This window comes from Schistocerca gregaria, chromosome 8 (assembly GCF_023897955.1).
Source record: "Schistocerca gregaria isolate iqSchGreg1 chromosome 8, iqSchGreg1.2, whole genome shotgun sequence".
NCBI classification, from domain to species: Eukaryota; Metazoa; Arthropoda; class Insecta; order Orthoptera; family Acrididae; genus Schistocerca; species Schistocerca gregaria.
The window spans coordinates 454183883-454201031 of NC_064927.1; the positions used below are offsets into that span (position 1 = coordinate 454183883).

General features: G+C 40.3%; 1 protein-coding gene across 1 annotated transcript in view; it reads left to right on the forward strand.

Moving 5' to 3' along the window:
* The first annotated feature begins 1360 nt into the window (after window positions 1–1360).
* Window positions 1361–17149, forward strand: part of LOC126284216 (phenoloxidase 2-like) — a 228595-nt gene continuing 212806 nt past the window's right edge. Inside the window, exon 1 of the mRNA XM_049982987.1 lies at window positions 1361–1443. Coding sequence (XP_049838944.1) covers window positions 1384–1443 — 60 coding nt within the window. The 5' untranslated portion in view covers window positions 1361–1383. The remainder of the gene's footprint in view (window positions 1444–17149) is intronic.

Consider the following 17149-nt stretch of genomic DNA (forward strand, 5'->3'; position numbering starts at 1 on the left):
TGCCAAAGCATCTGACAGTGGCAGAAACGGTGATGTTCGCTGATGACACTAGCATTTTCATAAAAGGATCCACCGAGGATAATCTACAACAGAGTGTCTCAAGGACAATAAATGAGACAGGAAAATGGTTTAGTGATAATGCGTTGATCATAAATAAGGATAAAACAGCATTGATGAATTTCAGTAATATTAAAAGTAAAACTAGAAGAACAGTAAAAGCTGAGCTAGGGAGCTATGTTATTGCACAAGCTCCACATACAAAATTCCTAGGTATATGGGTGGATGAGCACTTGAGATGGGAAAAGCATCTAGAAGCTTTGTGTAAAAAACTAAGTAAATGCTGCTATGTGCTTAGAATGCTTCGGGACTGTTGCAACACTGAATCATTGCTGTGTGCCTATTATGCTTATATGAACAGTTTGCTTAGATATGGTGTGATCTTCTGGGGAAATACAGGTATGGCAAAACAAGCTTTCAAACTTCAAAAAAGGGCTATTAGAATAATGAAAGGGGTTCCCCGTAGAATGTCATGCAGGGAAATATTTAAAGAATTTTCCTAGCTTATACATATATGAATGTGTCTGCTTTCTGAAAACTCACCAGGAATTTTTAACAGTAAATAATCAGATTCATAAACACGAAACAAGAAATAGAGATGATTTTCACAGAGAGGCCCACAAAGGAGCACTATACCAAAAAAGTGTCAACTACCAGCCCAAAATACTTTTTAATGCATTGCCTGCTGCAATAAAGAAAATTAAAGAATGTCATAAATTCAAAGTAGATCTTAAACAATTTTTAATAAGAAACAGTTTTTACAACATTGAAGAATATCTAAATATGGGAAAGTAACATTATTTATATAAAGTGAAGTAAAATACTTGTATTTATTATGCAAATTTTTGTAACACATTAAATAACAGAAATTATATTGTAATTGTCTAATAGGGGAAAGTAAGATTATTTATATAAAGTGATGTAAAATATTTGGATTTATTATGCAAGTTTTTGCAACACATAAAATATCAGAAACTATATTGTAATTGACTACATCCATACAATGTATATTGTTAACGGATGAATAAAGAGATTGATTGATTGATTGATACAATCCTAGAATAAAATTGCAATATACTTATCTGGTACCAATAACTGTGTTTCAGTTTGTTAAGTTTTGTTATAATATTCAGTCCTACAGGTATATTCTTTATTTTGTGGAAAGTAAAACATTACATCACTGTGTTTGAGACAGTATGAGGAAAACCCAAGTGTATGGCCTTGATCAAGAGAAACTTTGGCCCTTCTCCCATGTTTGCTCTTGGCAGGCAATATATATAACCTGTGGGCTAATGCAGCAGCAGTAACAGCCAAGTAAGTGACAACATGGAAGCCAGACTACTAGTAAGCTTCTCCCTACTCTGTCTCTTCAGTCATCATGTGCAGGTAAAATGCTGTAACACATTAAATCTACTCTTCTGATCCCTTAATTGCTTCATCTTACTGGTTATATTGCATGCCGAAACTGTTCTAATATGTGACATATGCAGATGCAATGCTTCTTACTTAAAGAATTGTTGGCCTTTGAAGGTTCTAACTATTTTGTGACTTACAGTCGACATGATTAGATTATATGTATTTTTTGTTCCAATAAATCTATAGTGATGAGATACTCCAGGCTATTGAACATGCCAGAAAAAAAAGAATGACAGAGTGAGGTGGCACAGTGGTTAGCACACTGAACTTGCATTCAAGAGAACGATGGTTCAAACCCGTGTCTGGCCATCCTGATTTAGGTTTTCCATGATTTCCCTAAACCACTTCAGATAAGTGCCAGAATGGGTCCTTTATAAGGGCACCACTGACTTCCTTTCCCATCCTTCCCTAATCCGATGGGACTGATGACCTCACTGTTTGGTCCCCTCGCCTCAAATCAACCAACTGAAAGCAAGAATGTACAACAAATATTTACAAAGAAAAGCAAATATGCTATTGTATCTTCCATAGATTGTAAGTAAGTCCTAGTGGATGTGGAATAAGCCAAACAAATCTTTTCATTTATTTTATTTTCATTTATTCGTTTTATTTTCATTTGAAAGATGATAAATAACGTGTCACAATGTTTGATACACTATGGTGTATGTGATAATTCTTAGGTTATTTTGGCCATGCATCATTAAATAGAAGTACCATTTTACAACTTATTTACAATGAATGCTTTACTGCACTGAATTTGTCCAGAAGTCACATTGTACTAATACTTGCATTATTTGATATTGAGAAATGCATCAATGGAGTAGAAGGAGTTAGCCACCAGTGAATCCTTTAAGCCCCTCTTAAACTGAACTTTATTGGTAGTTAAATTTCTTATGGTTGCTGACAAGTTATTGAAAGTGTGTGTCCCTGAATAATGAACACATTTCTATACCAAAGTAAGTGACTTAAAATCTTTGTGAAGATTATTATTTTTAGCATTGATTTCACAAACTGAGCTGTTGGTTTGAAAAAGAAAAGTGTTTCTAATGACATTTCATTCAGAAAAAATATTAAGAAGCAGTAGTTAGTATCCCTGCCTCCCTAACCAGACCTCTGCAGGATGTTCTCGAGCACACACAACAAATAATTCTTATTACACATAGGGCAAAGTTCATTGTGCTGTTTTTTGTTGCATTGAGATAGTGCAGTATTCTCTTCAGTGTTGTCTAATGAGTCATACCAGAAATGTTACAGAATCGACACATGAACCAGTGGCATGTATAAGATCCAGTCTGGTTCTTAACTCAGCATACATGAGACTACATATTGGTTTCTGTGCAAGGAATAGTCTTCATTGTTATCTTTCTTCCTTGCTTTAGAAATTGTTTCATTGGCCAGGATTTGATTTTTATCCAGAATCATTGCGACTTGACAGCAATTTCGTGTATTGTGCTTATTTAGGACCTGGTTCTTGTAATGAGTATGAGCCCTCCAAGGAAGCCAGTGTTTTGCAACACTCATAATGCAAATACATAAACAATTTGAAACATCTTTTGCACAGGCTTCTTCTGTTGAGAATTATTGCTGGAAATAATCTGTCACCTACACTAACTGTGGTTTTATCTGGAATCATTGAGACTAGAATGCAGTTCTACATATTGTGCTTATTCAGAGTTGGATTCATGTAATGAGTTTGAGCCCTCCAAAGAAGCTTGCGTTTCACAACACTTATAATCCAAATGTGTAAACAGTTCAAAACATCTTTTGGGTAGTCTTCTTCTGTTGAGAATTATTGCTGGAAATCACCTATCATCTACATTTATTGTGATTATGGACAATGATTTCGATGATAAACTCCAAGACTTGCATTTGATCTTTTGAATTTGAAACTTACCATTGTCTTATCCAACTTAAGATTCAAGCAGTTACTTGTTTTATACCATTAACTTTTTTGGTAAAGACTGCAGTCATCTGTATCTTGAATTAGTTTAGTTGTGAGATCAATTTCTGAAACTTACACATAAATTTATTCATCTTGTTGACAGCTCATTTATATGTGGCACCGTGTTCAAACCTGTACTTAAAGCTTCCATTGCACCAGTATGTAAATTTCATAATCTCTCATCCTGCAGATTAGCATTAGATGTTGACTTTCCTTCACCATATCATTTATGCAACTCAATCAATTTCTACATTTTATTAGTAAGAGACTCTGCTCCATCAAGATTCTATGTTTCATTATTCTTGGGCTCAGAGATAAAAAACAGTTAACGGAATCTTTTCTATCATTTGTGTACCGAAACCAAATATTTGCTTAATTTTTGTACGTAAAGTGATTTCATTATTTTAATATCTTCTTTGTACCATCCCCAATAATACATGTGTGTTTGCAGCTGATTTCTTCTGCAAAATTATTCCCTTTGCTTGCTACAATATATTATCAACAGAGCTTCACCTTGGCTGAATTTAATCCACACAGCTAGTATGACACATAGAGCTGCACTAGAATCTTTATAACAGTCTGTTATAATAGAATGACCTGACATTGTAAAGAATGTCATATTTGTTGTTGACCTTGTTGATGGCCTACAGTCTTCATTATGTTCCCACACTTCTTCAGTAAATGGCCATATTTATTAGAACTGTGACATCTTGATTGTTCAAGAATGTGACACGTGTCATTCTGGTTATTCTTCCTCTCACTATGAAGAATAAATGTCATCTTTTACATCATCCTGTAACTTTGTATTAATTGAATCTTCTGTGATGAGAATATTCAAATTTTCCAAACCCATGACTGTTGTGTGAAATTGTTGAGGCCTTTGTGGTCACTTGTTTACATATTGCCTGCTGGCTCCTGTATTTGAATATTTGGCTGATGTTTGTTTAACGATTTTCCTGACGCTTTACCAGTATAGGTGAAAGTCAAAATGTGAGGAATGTCGTTAAACAGACTTCAGCAGAAGATTGATCCCAACACTGAGGCCAAAAGAATATACACCATAATTGTTGGCTTGTACTTTTCAGGTAGTGCAACAGATTTCTCGCCTTGATAAATGAACAAAGTTATCCTTCCATGCTTTATCATATTACTTACATACAGTAGCTTTTTTTCAATCAAAATGATGTTAATATTTCTCTTCTGGAACTCTGTATTCATTATGATTATCCCCATCATCTCCAGTATTTTTACCAGTGCAAAGATGTGAACAAATTATCTTTCATTACATTCCTTCTGCTACTAGGGAATAGCACAGTAAGCTTCATGATGATATATTCAGGAAAGATTTGAATCTCTAGTCAATGTGCATGCTTTCCCAGGTACAGAAATTTATTGAACAGTTATTTGGTGTCGACATCCACTTCTTTTTTATGCCAAATTTATGCAGCCTACTAACCTTGAATTGTGAAAATTGACATGTGGCATTAATGGGAAAGAGCTGTTTATCAGTTGTGAGGTTTTTATCCAGACTGTAAAGCAGGGAACAGTTTTCAGTGAAGTGATTCCTTATTTTTGACACCGTAGAAAACTTGTGTGTTTTAAGTCATATTGAACCTTGTTCCCTGATATCAAAGAATATTAATTTTGTAATATCTGTAAATTTGTCTCCTGACACTGTGTCATGAAAGAATGCTGTTCTGCAGTTGCCTGTGGTCTTTTGTCTCAGTGCGCAATATTGTATCTTTTAGCATTATATCGTCTTCCTTTGCAGCATCAAATGTCATCCCTCTCTGAATAACATGCTGGGTTTGATGGGGTTTACCCTAATGAGCTGATGCAACGTGTGTGGACACGTGACTACTGCTTACACGTGATTCAGTGCTATCTGAAATATAATAATCACTACTCATTTTTACTTGTCTTTCAGTTTCTCTGTCTTTGAACGCTTGCTCTTGAACTTAAGTGCAGGTATTCTAAATATCCCATTACATCGTTACCTGATACTTTGCAGGTCATTTTCAATATCTGTACCACTGCTTGCACACTAACATACACTATGGTATAGCAATAAGCAATGCTCAGCTGAGGAGCTTCAGCATATAATGTAACATCATGTCAGAAGCATGTGCAATGCAAGAGAGTATTTGCAGTACTCTCACATGACATAATGGTTAAATTGACCACCACCTAAGATCTGGGAACACAATGGGGAAATAAAATTCATTTCTCTAATTTTTGCTGTACAATCTCTGTTGAAAAGAAATAAAAGTCATAAAATTTCAAAGTATTGTGAAAAAATATCTTTGATATAGGCGAACAAAAGTTCAAAATGTCAAATTTGATCAATTCCGCAGTTCTGATGTTAATGGGCCAAAAATCATGAAAATCACTTGGTGTGAAATCTGAGCTAGGAGGGTGTCCTAATACAGTCCATTGGAAAAGCTGGACCAAATCATGCACAGCTGACGCCTTATGTGGTCGACTGTTGTTGCACAATAACAAAACAGATTTCAATAGCAGTGCCTGTCTTTTCCTCCAAGTCACCTTCTGCAGTGATTCCAGCATGACACAATAACTGGCAGCATTCACGATATCTTCATGGATGAGGAAATCAACTAGCAGCACACCTTGCATATCTCAAAAGATTATGACCACAACTGCCTTCATGGATACCATTGCTTTCAACCTTTTTGGGAGGTAGACAAGCAGCTTCTCCATGACAATAGGTGCTTTTTTTTATCTTAGGTGTCACATGATGCACCCATGCTTATCCCTGTGATGATATTGTGAAGTGTAGATTTACCTTGTCTGTAGCACTGCTGCCATATATTTTGAACAACCAGTGATTGTCTTAGACAGCTCAGTCAGGTGCTAGCCTCAACTTGTGAATCACTAAGAGGGTAAATTATTTGTCTGTTAGCATAATATTAACTAGAACCAGTATCAGGCTCACTGTTTTCAAGTAGCTTGAATTTGTCTTTAATAATACTGAGGAAGAAAATCCTCATCTTTGTACCTACTGTCTTCACTCAAATTTTAGTAGTGAAAAGATAGAGGGTGTGCATGTTGACACAGGAGGACAGAATGAGATTTTCACTCTGCAGCGGAGTGTACACTGATATGAAAATTCCTGGCAGATTAAAACTGTGTGCCGGACTGTGACTCAAACTCGGGACCTTTGCCTTTTGCGGGCAAGTGCTCTACCAACTGAGCTACCCATGCACAACTCATGCCCCATCCTCACAACTTTACTTCTGCCAGTACCTTGTCTCCTACCTTCCAAACTTAACAGAAGCTGTCCTGTGAACCTTGCAGAACTAGCACTCCTAAAAGAAAGAATATTGTGGAGACACGGCTTAGCCACTGTCTGGGGGATGTTTCCAGAATGAGATTTTCACTCTGCAGTGGAGTGTGTGCTGATATGAAACTTCCTGGCAGATTAAAACTGTGTGCCAGACTGAGACTCGAACTCAGGACCTTTGCCTTTCACGGGCAAGTGCTCTACCAATGGAGCTACCCAAGCATGACTCACATTCCATCCTCAAGCAGGAGAGCTTCTGTTGATTTTGGAAGGTAGGAGACGAGGTACTGGCAGAAGTAAAGCTGTGAGGATGGGGTGTGAGTCGTGCTTGGGTAGCTCAGTTGGTAGAGCACTTGCCTGCAAAAGGCAAAGGTCCCAAGTTCGAGTCTCGGTCCGGTACACAGTTTTAATCTGCCAGGACGTTTCTTGACACAGGAGGAGCTGGCACAGCTCACAAACAACTAAATATGTTGTTGGCTGTGATCAGCCATCTGCAGGCAGCTGCTTCAGGTTCTTCTGGTGACAAAGAAACTGATATGTCACGTAGAACACCTCAGGTGTCACACTTTTCACGCATGGGCTGTGCTGCTGAGACCCCTTACAGCATGCCTGTGGTGTAGATTTACCCTGTCTGTAGCTCTACTGTTGTTTGTTTTGAACAGCCAGTGATGGTTTTAGGTGGCACATTTAGACAGGAGAAATATGTTGTTGGCCATGGTCAGCTGTCTTCATGCTGCTGCCTTGGAGTGTAGCAATGATGAAAAAACTTGCATTTTGCGTGAGACATGGTTTTGCACATTTCACCCTCAGTTTCTATTGCCAAGGTACCTAACAGCATGCCTGATGTCTGGAAACCTCACTAACCACAGACTGAGTGGCATGTTGTGACATGTTCGTGGCACTAGAAGCAGAGAGTTAGTGTGGGGACTGACGATCTGCCCTCACACATCCACTCTGTGAGTGAAAAAGTGGCCACTCCTGCAGGAGTATGCAAGTAAGCACACGTGGAAGCGGTTTGTTAGCTATCAAGAGGTCCAACGGCATATTATGGAGCTTCTTAGGGAAATAGTACCCAAGACTGGAAAGAAGTCCAGTGTATGCTCACTGTATATCTGCAGGGGTGGGGGGGGTGTATCTTAAATGTGGATGATGCCCTGCCTGCAGCTATCAAGAGTGCAGGGTGCAGTTGTCTGCAAGTTGTGGTTTATGTCATCACGAATATTGCCTATTGCCTGGGTTCAGTGGTCATCCTCAATTCGTACATGCAGCTGGTGGAAGTGGTGATGACCAGTGACCTCTCTTGTGGGTAGTAACCAATTACTGAATACTGTTGAAGTGTTTGGGATCCCCACCAGGTAGCATTAAAGGAAGACATGGAAGCAATTCAGAAGCATGCTGCTAAATATGTTATGAACAGCTGCAAGCAATAAGCGAGTATTCCACAGTTGCCTCCTGATCTCAAATGGGAATCTGTGGTGGGAAGAGAGCATTTGTTTCACAACATACTATTGAGAAAATTTAGAGAACAGGCATCTGAGGATAAGTGTAGAATTATTCTACTGTCACCAACATATATTTTTCCATTTTGCATAAGGACCATGAAGAGAAGATAAGAGAAATTAGGGCATGTACAGCATATATAGGCAGTCGTTTTTCTCAATTTATGAGTAGAATAGTGTAGGGAATGAATAGTAGTGGTACAAGGTAACGTCTGCCATGCACTATATGGTGGCTTGTGAGGTGAGATAGAATGCTTGGAACACCCTCTGCCTGATATGACATTACGTGCTACTTAGAAAACCTCATTTATGTGACGTCATTGTCATCTGAGAGATACTGCGGTTCTCAGCAAGAAATGCTTTCCAATAGTTCAGTTTGTTGTGCTATATATCTGCTATACTATCAATGGAGATGTTGTGTTCATGAATAATCTGCATGAATCAACCTTTTGACATGGCGCACTGTGTCATCTGGTATGGATGTGTTAAGGACACCCTGACTTTTACTTGTCTTCCACATCTGTTCTGTCTTTATCAAATTCATAACATGAAAACTATACCTGTCCTAATAACATTACTCATTCTCTGTAAACATCCACTAATTCAGTAACTATAGCTGAATTGTAGCTTTCAGTCCAAAGACCTTATTATGCTTTTTACTTCAATCACCAACCTGATATAAATTAAAGACTTCTTATTGCAATGGGGCAGTAAATAAGTGCACTTGAAGTGTTCTAGTCAAATGTGCATATACAAATGTTTGTTATAAAATGTTAGTGCAAATTTTGGCTCTCACGTAAGTCTCAGGGGATGATTTTCACAGTTGGTGCATTAGTACACTGTTCCACACCCACACATTAGTTATAGCTTTTGAATTAATATTCATGAGTACAGTTTATGCTAGGGAACAAAATTAGGTATTTATTATAGCAAAATCAGTTTTTCACGACACAGTTCAATCACTATTTATTGGCATTGTCCTTTTCTTCCACACAATGAAATTAGCAATTGTGAGACGGTTTGCAGTTTTACTTTAATAATAATTTGACTCTGAGCCCCCAATAGCAGTAATGTAGGCTGCTATAAACGAAAATTACTCACTCAGGTCGAACAGAACCACAAGTCCCACTGTCCTCTTTGTTCTAGCAGTTTTGGTGGAAAATCACAGATCACCACATTTTCACTTACGCCGATGTATACCTTGTAATTTGTACTCACACAAATAATCGTAGGACTTCCAGTTCACCAAATACATCCATGCACACTTGCACTATTAAACAGTACTCTTTGTCAAAATAAATTGGCGCGAAACAAAATTCATGCTCAAACGACCAGATGGGCCACACAAAAGTGGGGCTTGCTTGCCACCCACTTGCTCCCTGACTGCCGAACGACTGACTGACGACTCACCCCTGGCCAAGATGGCTACTCGCTTATATAGGCTTGGATGTCTACCCCCCTGGTTGTGCAAGTACCAATCACACCAGTTAAGGTTAAAAATTTTGATACATACATCCCTCGACCAAAATAAGTACACCATCGGAACCGCGCTAAAACGTACATCATATTTACTATGTTACATTAATTTCTAGGGTTAATCTACTGCCTGTAAATCAAGTTTTAGTTTTTGCAAAATTTAATTTTACCACTTAGTGCAGATTTGTTTGTTTACATTTGTGCTGCAAAGTTTTAACATCGAACTGCATATAGCACTGTTTTTAGACATAATCTATAGCGATCTACGCATTGCGCTGCTCAAAATCTCCATATCTATAATAATTAATTAATTATGGGTGATAAATGTTAATAATAATTTGCAAACAATGAAAACTATTGCAAGTTAAGTGTATAGTATTACGTAAATAGGCTAGTTTAAATTACGTGTGATGCCACCCAAAATTTTGAATTTTATAAATCATTTTCCATCAAACTTCGTTTATTGCTCTTTATGGGCTTAATTATTTATGAATCTTAACATACGACTGTAGCATTTGATCCGCTATGATGAAATGTTTTTAATGAGTGCTCACTCATCCCTGTAAGTTGTTATTTGCTATTTTTATCAATCTTTCAGTATTTGTGATATTAACCGATTTTGAGGTTACTATAACTTTTGCATCTCATAACTTGAATAAAGATCAGTCTTTCAGAAGGTGCATATTGCTGACCACAATCCATTACTGCATCGCTCTTCACTGTAAGTTACATAGTTTTCGCGTAATGTGCGGAAAACCAAACAATGCTCCAAGCTGCAGGCCACGTGGCCGGCCAGCGGCAGAGACATCCCTCCGACCATTGCAAATCTCACGCGAGCAAATCGTACTCCATCTCACACGCTTGCTCTCCACAAAGCAATCCTTGCATACTAGACCTATTCATCTAGTAATGGGGGTTTTTACCATCACAATACCCCCACTTGCTAGCGCATGCACACAGTAAATGCGGTAGCAAGTAGCACAAAAAAAAAAAAAAAAAAAAAAAACAAAACAAAGAAAGTGACCAACTATTCATGTTACATTAGTCCTACATTGTTAACAGTTCACTTGGCAATCTAGATGGCGGTGGCATCACCCTAAACTAAGTAAAATTCCTTATGTATTTTGTGCCCAACAAAAAGAAATTTGTAACATATCTGTAAATAACCCCAATCCAAAAGAGATATATTTCCTTAACCATGATTCTAAATTCATGTCTTCTATGTGTGTGTGTATAGTACAAGGTCATTTACCTTGTACCTAACTGGCTTGTACTGACTATCTTGCCTGCATTTCCTTTGTGTAGCTGCTCTGTCCATTCTTTCTATAACCAGCCTTTGCTGTTGTTTGGTGATGGGAGATTCTGGAGGAAAGTCTACCGTTTCACCTATCAAGTTTGCTGCCCTGTTGTTCAACATCACCTCACATGGTGGAAACCCAGTAGCACTGCTTTTGATGCTGTTCATGACATCTTCAAATGATGCAATATGTTCAACCCATGATGTATGCTTATGGCTACAATAGGTCCATCACAAGCGACCAAGTTCACGCATATAGCATTCAGCCGGGTTACCCGCTGGGTGGTAGTCTTTATATGTTTCACATCGACTTGTTTCCGCCTTCATTAGCTGCATTGTCAGCGCGACAGAATGTCAATCCTAAGGGCCTGGGTTCGATTCCCGGCTGGGCTGGAGATTTTCTCCGCTCAGGGACTGGGTGTTGTGTTGTCCTAATCATCATCATTTCATCCCAATCGACGCGCAAGTCGCCAAAGTGGCATCAAATCGAAAGACTTGCACCAGGCGAACGGTCTCCCCGATGGGAGGCCCTAGTCACACGACATTATATTTACCTACTTGTTTCATGTAGTCCTCCCATAACTTCAAAGTAAATTGTGATCCCTTATCAGTCAACCACCACCTTTGGCTTCCTCAAGTTCTTAAAGTAATCTACTTCCAGTTTCCGAATCATTACTTTACTGGTGGCCTTCTTCATACCACATAGTTTTACATATGTGGAGAACACATCCACAGCCAGCATCACATGCTTTTCTCCCCATCTACTGCTTGGTAACAGGCCGAAAATATCAATTGCCAGTAATTCTCCCACTCCTCGAGCAAGGATGTTTTGCATTTCCCCTTGGCTGGCAACGGTACTATGTTTGACACGTTGATACCTGTCATACCATTGCAAATCTCGCGCCAGCGCACCATGCGCTTCAGCAAGTTGCACACCATGGCCCCTGCTTGCTCTCCACAAAGCAATCCTTGCGTACTAGACCTATTCATCTAGTAACGGGGGTTTGTACCATCACATTATTGAAACTGTATTTCAAAGTACAACAGCAGACCTACCTTCATCTAAACTTTGATCATGTCTTCTGTTAAGAGATAGAATTCAATTTGAATTGGTATTTATACACCCATGAGAGCTCTTACGACTTTTCTTATTGAACCAACAGCACAGATATAACTTTGACAGTATTATGAAAAGGAAAGTTGCTACTCACCATTTAGTGGAGATGCTGAGTCACTGATAATCACAGCAAAAAGACTGTCACAAATTAGCTTTTGGTGAGTAAGACCTTCATCAAAAATAGAGGACACACACACACACACACACACACACACACACACACACACACACACACACACACACACACACACACACACACACACACAAATGCAACTCACACACACATGACTGCAGTCTCTGGCAACTGGAGCCACACTACTAGCAGCAGCACCAGTGTATGATGAGAGTGGCAGCAGGGTGGGCGTAAGGAGGAGTATGGGGTGGGGAGGGGGAGGGATAGTAGGGTAGGGGAGGTGGACAGTGAAGTGCTGCTGGTGAATGCATAGGGACAAGGTGGAGAGAGGGTAGGGTAGCTATGTGCAATCGAGAGGTTAGACGATGGGCAAGGGACAAGGGAGGGGGGGGGGGGGGGGTTAGTGGAAAAGAAGAGTGTGATGGTGGAATGAGGGCTGTATAATGCTGGAATGGGAACAGGGAAGGGGCTGGATGGGTGTGGACAATAACTAACGAAGCTTGAGGCCATGGGGTTATGGGAATGAAGGATATATTGCAGGGAAGGTTCCCACCTGCACAGAAAAGTTGGTCTTGGTGGGAAGGATCCATATGGCACAAGCTGTGAAGCAGTCATTGAAATGAAGGATGTCATGTTTGGCAGCTTACTCAGCAACTGGGTGGCCCACTTGTTCCTTGGCCACAGTTTGTTGCTGACCATTCCTGTGGACAGACAAGTTGTTGGTTGTCATGCCCACATAGAATACAGTACAGTGGTTGCAGCTTAGCTTGGAGATCACATGACTGGTTTCACAGTTAGCCCTGCCTTTGATGGGATAGGCGATGTTTGTGACTGGACTGGAACACTTGGTTGTGGGGGAAGGATGCATGGGACAGATCTTGCACCTAGATCTGTTACAGGGGCATGACCCATGAGGCAAGGGTTTGGGAGCAGGTTTTGTGTAGAGATGGACAAGGATACTGTGTAGGTTCTGTGGGTGCTGGGATACCACTCTGGGAGCAGAGGCAAGAATAGCGGGTAGGACTTCCTCACTTCAGGGCACAAGTGGAGTTAGTTGGAACAGTGGCAGTGAATGTGATTCTGTTGTTCCAGTCTTGGATGGTGCTGATTCATGAGAGGAATGCTACAATGGTGATTTGAAAAGTTCTTGGAATCAGCACAGAGGGACAGTGCTAGTGCAAAGAGTTGTTCACGTGATATTCATTGTTACCTGTAAACACTTGCCACATCAGTGCTCTTGGAAAAGAACTGTGGCAGCAACAGGGCTCTGTTGTTGTTTCTGTGTTAGTGATTTGCGTAGATGGAAAAAATCGAGATTCAAGCAGTGATTAAGTACTTCGTAAAGGAAGGTATGAAAGCAAAGAACATTCATGCTGATCTCCAGAATACACTGGGGGACTCTACTCCTTCATATTCAACTGTTTCCAAGAGGACAAATGAATTTAAATTTGGTTGGGAGAGCTTCGATGATGATCTGTGCAGTTCTCGGCCAAGGTGTGTCACTACTCCAGAAATCATTGCTAAAGTGAACAAAACGGTCATGGAGGATCGCCGATTCAAAGTGCGTGAAATTGCTCATGCTTGCCAGATGTCATCTGAAAGGGTACATCACATTTTAACTAAAGAATTAGAAATGATAAAATTATCTGTGAGATGGGTGCCGTGACTCTTGATGCTGGATCAAAAACACATGAGAATGGATACATTGGAACAGTGTGTAGCCCATTTTAGGAGAAACGAACAAGATTTTTTGCACAGGCTTGTGACCACAGATGAAACTTGGGTGCACTATTATACCCCAGAGACAAAACAACAGCCAAAGCAGTGTAAATGTGCTGATTCTCCACCACAAAAGAAAGCAAAGACAATTCCTTCAGCGGGATGGGTCATGGCATCAGTGTTCTGAGATGTGAAGGGGATTCTATTTGTAGATTATCTCCCCACTGGACAAACAATTACTCGGGAATACTATGCTAACCTCCTGGACAAATTGCAAATAAAGATATGTGAAAAAGGCCAGATTTAGCAAGGAAGAATGTCATCTTCCATCAAGGCAATGCACACACACACACACACACACACACACACACACACACACACACACACGTGCCATCGCCATGGCAAAATTACACAAACTAAGGTATGAATTGTAGCCACACCCTCCTTATTCACCTGATATGGCTCTGTCAAATTTCCACCTCTTTCCAAACCTGAAAATTTTTCTTGGTGGTCGAAGATTCACTTCAAATGAAGAAGTGATAGCCGAAGTTTACAACTATTTTGTAGGCCTGGAATAAACTCATTTTCGAAATGGGATGAAGGCACTTGAACATCATTGGACCAAGTGCATTAATCTACAAGGAGACTATATTGAAAAATAAAAAAAAAGTTCCAGTGTTGTGAGTACTTTTGTTCTATTCTGTTCCGAGCACTTTTCAAACCGCCCTAGTATTCTGTGGCCAGATGGTGGCAATTTGGGAGGTGGTGGGTGACTGGAGAGATAAGGCGTGGGAAATATGTTTTTGTATAAATTTGGGAGGGTAATAACAATCTGTGAAGGCATCAGTGAGACCCTTGGTGTATTTAGAGAAGGACCGCTCATCACTACAGATGAGAAGGCCATCGGTGGGCAGGCTGTATGGAGGAGACATCTTGGTGTGGAATATGTGACAGCTGTTGAAGTGGAGATATTGCTGGTGGTTGGTGGGTTTGATATGGGCAGAGGTAGTGATGTAGCCATCTTTGAGTGGGAGGTCAAAATTGAGTAAGGTGGCATGTTTGGTTAAGTAGGACCTGGTGAGGTGAATGGGGAAAAAGTTTTGAGGTTCTGGGGGAATGTGGATAGGGTGCCCCCACCCATGATCCATGTCATGATGAGGCCATCAATGAACCTGAACCAGGTGAGGGGTTTGGAATTCTGGGTGTTAAGGAAGTATTCATCTAGATGACTCATGAATAGGTTGGCATATGATGGTGCCATGCGGGTGCCCATAGCTGTACCCCAAATTTGTTTGTTGGTAATGCCTTTAAAGGAGAAGTAATTGTGGGTGAGGATATAGTTGGTCATGGTGACTAGGAAGGAGGTTGTTGGTTTGGAATCCATTGGGAGTTGCGAAATGTAGTGTTCAATAGCGGTAAGGCCATTGGCATTAGGGATGTTAATGTAAAGGGAGTTGGCATCATAGTGATAAGCAGGGCACCATGTGGTAAAGGGCAGGAACTGTGGAGAGTCAGTGTAAGAAGGGGTTGGCTTCTTTTATATATGAGGGTAGGTTCTGGGTAATAGGTTGAAGGTGTTGGTCGACGAGGGCAGAGATTCTCTCAGTGGTGGCACAGTAACCAGCCACAATGGGGCGTCCTGGGTTGTTGGGTTTATGGACTTTAGGTTGCATGTAGAAGTAGGAGTGCGGGGAGTGGTAGGGGTGAGCGGAGAGATGGAGTCAGGGGGGAGGTTCTGGGGTTGGCGTAAGGATTTGATGAGTGACTAGAGATCCTGCTGGATTTCGGGAATGAGGTTATTGTGGCAAGGTTTCTAGATATATCTGACAACTGGCAAAGTCTTTTTGCCAGGTAATCCTTGCAGTTCAAAACAACTGTGGTGGTGCCTTTGTCCTCAGGTAGGATTATAAGATCAGGATCAATTTTTAGATGGTGGACTGCAGTTCTTAAGACCAATGTTGAAATCTGTGTAACTCAGTTCACTCCTTCATCCAAATGTGATGCACCCCCACTGCCCCCAAATCACCCTCTGTTAAATTTCCAGAATTTCTTAACCTCAAACCTTGCCTCACCATCAGTCCCCAAATCACTCAACAACTAACCTTCCTTCAGCAGAAATAAATGCAGTCCCTCTCAAAATATGTCAAGGGTCTCACTGAAGCCTTCACACACCATAATTATCTTCCCAACCTCGTACAAAAACAAATCTCCTGTGCCATATCTTTCCAGTCTCTCACCACTTCCCAGTCTCACCGTGCAGCCACAGGGGAGCATTACCCCTGTAACTTAGTACGACCCACGACTGGAGCAACTGAATTACATTCTCTGCCAGGGTTTTGACTATTTCTTGTCGCGCCCTGAAATGAGAAATGTGCTGCCCACTATCCTTCCCACCCCTCCCACAGTGGTATTCCACTGTCCTCTGAACCTACACAATATATTTGTCCATCCCTACACAACTCCTGCTCCCAACCCCTTACCTCATGGTTCATAGCCCTGTAACAGACCTAGATGCAAGACCTGTCCCATATGTCATCCCACCACCATCTACTCTTGTCCAGTCACAAACATCATCTATCCCATCAAAGGCCGGGCTACCTATGAAACCAGTCTTGTGATCTACAACCTAAGCTGAAACCCCAGCCTCCTCCTTACCCCCCACTCAGTTGCTACTCACGTCAAGCAGAGACTGCAGTCATGTGTGTGGGAGTTGCATTTGTGTGTGTATGTGTGTGTGTGTGTGTGTGTGTGTGGGTGGGTGGGTGGGTCTGTCATCTGTTTATGATGAAGGCCTAACTGGCCGAAAGCTTTGTGACAGTCTTTTTGTTGTGTCTATCTGTGACTCAGCATGGTGAATAGCTACAATCATTTTCATAATACTGTTACGTTCCATCCTGGATTTCTTGTTGTTTAAACATCAATTCGATATGGATACAAAACATGAAATATTATGTAATGACGCTATCAATATTTAAAGACTCTAAAGATATGAGTATGAATCCCTAAACCCACAGTTTCACTGACTGAAACAAATTGTACTACACATGTTCTACAGATGTGAGGTAAGGTCTCAAAACTGATAAAATTTGTTAAGCATACTGAAATACATGCAGAGAAGTTATATATAAACAAACCTTATATTACATTGTACTCAGATATTAAAAATATATGACTGTGAAGATGAAAACAAAC